This window comes from Diadema setosum, chromosome 4, assembly GCF_964275005.1.
Source record: "Diadema setosum chromosome 4, eeDiaSeto1, whole genome shotgun sequence".
Taxonomy (NCBI): domain Eukaryota; kingdom Metazoa; phylum Echinodermata; class Echinoidea; order Diadematoida; family Diadematidae; genus Diadema; species Diadema setosum.
Window position 1 is genome coordinate 12,244,328 of NC_092688.1, and position 6,000 is coordinate 12,250,327.

At 35.3% G+C, this 6,000-nt stretch overlaps 1 protein-coding gene across 1 annotated transcript in view; it reads right to left on the minus strand.

Moving 5' to 3' along the window:
* The window catches only part of LOC140227613 (FACT complex subunit SSRP1-like), a 38,534-nt gene extending 34,112 nt beyond the window's left edge, over nucleotides 1-4,422 (minus strand). Inside the window, exons 1-3 of the mRNA XM_072308030.1 lie at nucleotides 4,173-4,422; nucleotides 1,175-1,360; nucleotides 473-578 (exon numbers count right to left, since the gene is read on the minus strand). Coding sequence (XP_072164131.1) covers nucleotides 473-578; nucleotides 1,175-1,360; nucleotides 4,173-4,223 — 343 coding nt within the window. The 5' untranslated portion in view covers nucleotides 4,224-4,422. The remainder of the gene's footprint in view (nucleotides 1-472; nucleotides 579-1,174; nucleotides 1,361-4,172) is intronic.
* Nucleotides 4,423-6,000: the final 1,578 nt, after the last annotated feature.

Consider the following 6,000-nt stretch of genomic DNA (forward strand, 5'->3'; position numbering starts at 1 on the left):
ATTATTGTCAACAGGTATAGGAGTATGAAATTTGTCCAGCTAGCTCAACTACATGTCCACATTGACACCCTGTTGTAATGTCACAAGTTTCCTCATGAGCAACTTATAAGAGGTATCACTGTTAACATACAATACCCACACTTGCATCATCTCGCATCTAAAGGTTTCTATCAAACCCCACTTAACAGTTCTTGCAGATAGACTAGTACATTTCAATCATGATTCAAGTTTCCTTCCTTATTCAGAGAAGCAGGAATATCATGATGAGGGTTCTACTTGGCAATATATAAGACATGGGCTGAATTAATTCAAAACATCAATTCACTTGGCTTAAATATCTTGCACAATAACTTTTTAAATAGTACTTTTACTTTTACTTGTGCAAAAGGTAAGCTTACAAGAATTTATTCAGTTACCTAGTACATGAAACATTGAAGGCTCTAGGAACATAAAAGGCTACATGACTACTTGCCCTGGAATCTGGCGGTCCCCCAGTTCCATCCCTTGAGGGAAAGTTCCTTGTCTTGCAGCTCGACGTTGTAATTTCTCTGGAGAAAATCTGCCACCTTCTCTCGATCCTGGGTGAAAGAAAAAAAATTAATACCTGTCATATTTACAGTCACTGGACTCTGAATTGCTTCAACATAATCAAATGGACAATGTTGGCTGGGTCTTTGAAAGCAGGAAAGCAGAGCAACTCATTGCCTCGTTTTGCCAGCTCATAACATTACAGCTATTCAGATTACACAGCCTGAGCATCATCACTTAAGTGCAGGTCTTGCATCAAGACATGCACTGTCCTGCATACAGGGGGCAAATAAATATTGATGTATGAAGAGAATATTAGAATACAAGAGGTATTTGGGTGTCTCAGTTCTAGGGTAAGGAGGCTTTCTGAATGAAATTATTACTGGAGTCTGAATTACATACAATCTTGTACATATATAACAACTATGCAAATTCCTAGTTTTTTTTTTTTTTAAATCAAATTGAACTCTACCATACCACCAATCCAGTATTCTAACATGACTTCCAAAATAAACCGTTTGGGCAAATTCCCAGTTTGTTTCATCAAATTGAGCTCCATCATACCACACATCCAGTATTCTAACATGACTTCCAAAATAAACCTTTCTTCAGGCAGGCCTTTCTGTAAAATAAAGTTTACACTTACAGACTCCTTGAAACCATCATATTTGAAGATAGACCCTGATTTCAGGTACAGCTTGAGCTCATGACCTCTGGCGACCCGGATCCAATTGGTTTTCTCCAAGTCATCTGACTGGATTTGGTCTACCTTGCCAGTCTTGTTGTTCTTGAAGGTGATGCCTTGTTCACTTAACCTCAGTCGACCTCCATTCTGGAATGGGCAGGGGCAAAACATGGAGAAGAGGAAAAAACAACAACAAAAAAACAATGAAGTATTTCCAGCAAACTTTCAACTGTGTTAACACCAATTCATCAAATCACAGTTGTTGTGCATTAGGACTGGATTTGCATGAAGAGAATTTGGGAATGTTGGAGTGATTACTAGCACTGCCTTGCTCAACACTACTTTCTACATACTTTGAAAACGAGAAATGAAGTAGAAATAGATATCTATACCAGGTGTCTATGGAAAGCACAGGATTTTAATCTTTTTCTTTTTTCTTTCTATCTTTCTTTTTTTTCTTTTTTTGGAGGGGGAAGGGGCTAAATAACCCATGCAAGATGAAAGACTGTCCAGATAGGTGTAGGTAGACCTATATATCCCACAAATCACCTAAATCAACTGCAGCTCCCCCCCCCCAAAAAAAAAAAAAAACAAAACACAAAAAAAAAAACAAAAAAAAAAAACCTGTGAGGACACCCAATAAGTCAATCACTTGCAATGAAAACATCTCGACAGAAGAATATCATGAATTTGAATAATTCACAGACTTGTAGACACAGCTAGATATCAGATTCTGAGGGCCATTCAACAGATCCAAAACTGAGCCTGAGAAGTTCAATGTAATGTATCCACAGGTACTACTTAGGTAGTCAATTTATTATGCAATCTGGATAAAATTTGTGCTTGTTTCCAATTCCAGTGATCTTTACTTTGAGCATAGACTTGAAGGTGTTAATCAGTTAACTGATGTTGCCTAGACAGTATCACTCATATCCATATCAACATTCACATTGATACTCTACTCTCTTGTTAGTCTCGTCTCTACTCTCTAGCTGTGTGGATGGACATGATGGAGTTGTACCGTAGACTGTTTTCTATCTAACTACGGTATACACAGCACAGCCGCAGCCCTGTCACTGTACACAAGTGCCGTCCTGGCGTATTCCCACAGAGCTGCAGAGATGCCGTGATTGCACAGCGTCTGGGCAGGCTAGGGATGGAGTCACCAAAAGACTCTCAGAATATGACAATAATTTATTCATTAACTTCAGATATGGTAAAAAAATGGTATAGTAAGGGTACTAGGTCTCGCGCAGGGACCTAATGATCGCGCATAGCGTAACTGCGTATAGCAAGCGATATTACGCGTAGGACTAAGCGCAAAATTTGCCGATACGCCCATGGAATAAACATACCTGACTTACCGCTCAACATGAGAAGGAAGCAGGTAAGAAATTTTGATTTCCAACAAATTTTCCACTAAATTTCCAATTTTTTACCTTGTACAAACCTACCTTCCCTTAAAATCTGTTCTAAGGATGTTGTAGCCTAGATGTGTCGTCTCGCTTGTCTCGTTCGTAGTCGATAGAATTCGTAATTTGTTCGATCGATCGTTTACCACGTGACGTCATCATACATAAGAACAATGTATGCTGCCAGCTACGCTGAAATACTGTTAATAAATGTTGTTTTAAGTCAAATTTATACACAACGATTATAATATTACAAAGGAATAAATATTTCAGTCTATCGAAGTTGAAGTGTGATTTCAATTTGAATTTGCTTGTGATTTCTTGCGCTAACTTGTGATATATTTGTGACAGGGGAGGGCCATAATGATACTGAAGAAAACAAATTAGATGAGAGTGTGACAAATGTGTGACGAACATTTTTTTTTTTTTTTGAGAGGGTGACGAATGGGTAAGCACACACACAAACACACACACACACACGCAAAATATATGTTCATATTTTACTTTTTTCCATTTTATATTACGTGTATATTATTGGTTAAAGTGATTAGAAATATTGTATGAAAACTTTATAAATGAAAATCATTAACGATTATGAAAATATCGATGATAAAAATAATGATAATAAGAATGATAAAATGATGATGGTGGTGGTTCCAAGTGATAATAATAATAATGAAAATGATAATGATGATGATTATGATGATCGATGATGGTGGTGGTGATAATAGTAATAATGATAATAATAATAATAATAACAATAATGATAATAATAATAATAATAACAATAATGATAATAATAATAATAATAATAATAACACATATAATGATAATAACAATAATATACACAAGTAATAGGTAAAACTGCTGTTGCTTAACAGGGACAAATTTAATATCAAGTGAAAAAATATTCTACCCCTACGAAAGCCGGAGCACGTTACAGCCGCAGAGGGGCAGACACTTTCACGCATGAAACTACAGAGGGCAGCTGCGCGATCTTTACATACCCCTAGAAATTGAACGCATAAAAAAAAGTCCGACATACAAACGGCGACAGCGCACTACTCCGTCATCGTATCATCAGGAGATTCTGGGAGGTGATTTTTCTGCATTTTCGTGATATTCATTGAGAAATTCAGGTACGATTATGGAATAACTTATCTATTATAAGAGCATTTCAAATTTTCGTGCGCGATATCTAGACCCCTCAACCATACATCTATGGTCCACGGATCTACCGTACCATGCAGATGCAACTTGGTAACTCTCATCCGAATCCATTCAAGCCTTTTTTGCATTCAACAATGTTCAATAAACTTACTCTTTAACGTTAGTCTTTATATTCAATTCATTCCACATACTATACAAGAGCAATAATATTGCAAGATACTGAAAGATTTGAAAGTGAAATTAACTCAACACTGACAACAGGGCAACGTTGTTCTTTCAAGGCAAAATAGGTGGCCTGTTTTACTTATCCAGGAACTGAATCATCATATGATGGGAATAGGTTTAACGTTAGGCAGGTTGATAATATTATCACTCACCATAGCACCTTTCACTTCTTGTGATATATCTGGGAAATCCAGTGTTTCCATTGCGGCACGAACTTACGAGCCTAATTTGAACGAAAGTTAAAATAAAACCTCTTCTCGCTTTGTTTCAGTGAGAGATTCTAGCTAAGCACAATTTAACAGCAAGCAGCACGCACTGCACTGGTTCCACGATCCACCGACCGCTTTGATGCGGACTAGTTTAATACACACAATAAAACATGCAGTGCACTATGCATCGAGCGTATCCGTGTCGCGGGAAAATTGGAGAGAACATGCGCCATGCACGGTGCAATCTTTCTCATCGCTGAATGAATAAACACCGATTTACAGCGCCAGCCTACTGACCACATTTTCTTTTTACACCGATGTTGGGGGTGAGGGCTGGGTACTGCAAAAGCGATTAGATTTCAATTCCTGAAAAAAAAAATAAAGATAAAATGATGATGATGATGATGATGATGATGATGATGATGATGATGACAATGATGATAATAATAATAATAATAATAATAACAATAACAACAACAACAACTACAATAATAATAATAATAATAATAATAATAATAATAATAATAATAATAATAATAATAATAATAATAATAATAAAACAAGCCAGCCCACAGCAACAAGCAACTACTAGCATCAACATCAACTACTAGCATCAGCATCAACTAGCAACAAGTTAACAAATTTGCTCTTTGTAGAAGAGCGCACATATTAAAGGCTAACGAATGACCCATTTCTGAAGGATTCTTTTTTTTTTGATACCTCATGTAACAAATATATAGGCCTAGCTCAGAAAAAAAAAAACAACAACAACATCAAAACAAGTCTTACCATGTATAGTCTGGACACTTGATTTTTTTTTTTTTTTTTACATAGGGCCTAATGCTTAATATTTTTCCATTTTGTAGTATGAGTGGCTGACTTTCAAAATCTTTCAAGAGTTGTAGCTATATACTAAATGACCCTCATATGCCTACCATTCATATCACATGGTACACATCAATTGCATAGATTGATATTGATATTGTGCAGAGCTACAGGTTTTTAGTAAACACACACAACATCTAACTTTCCTAGATGCTTAAATATGCAGCACATGCCATATATCGTTGATATCCATCATATTCTTAATAGTGAAATTGTAGCTCCCTAAATAAAAATAAATGATTATTGGTACTGGTATAGGTCCTACCATCGTAATTGTCTATAGGCCTACTGTATAAATGATTTATACTATGATTAGGCCAACTTATCACTGCCTGGCCTCTGCTTTCTTTCAATGTAGAATGTAACATAGATGTATAGGATCCGATATTGTTACTTCAAATGCAACTTGTCAATATGTTTTTCTGTGTTAGCGCTTAAGGAACATTATTTTGTCACCAGTGCTATAGAAGCTCAACTATCATTATGATCATGATCATATAATCATAATTGTCATTGTTATCATTATCATTATTAATATTTATCGTTATTATCGTTATTATTATTATTATTGTTATTATTATTATTATTATTATTGTTATTATTATTATTATTATCGTTATTATTATTATTATTATTATTATTATTATTATTGTTATTATTATTATTATTATCATTATTATAATTAACACTAATATTACCATTATCACATTTAATGGGTGATTATTATACAGCGCTGCCAACATTGGAAACTAATTGGTTGAGAGTGAGACTCCCATAGGCCAATGCTATAATTTAGGAGTCAAAATGAGTGAGATCAATAGAAATGCATGCAAATGAAATAAAGTTTTAGAGTGAGAAAAGGACCAAAATGAGTGACTCTCACTCT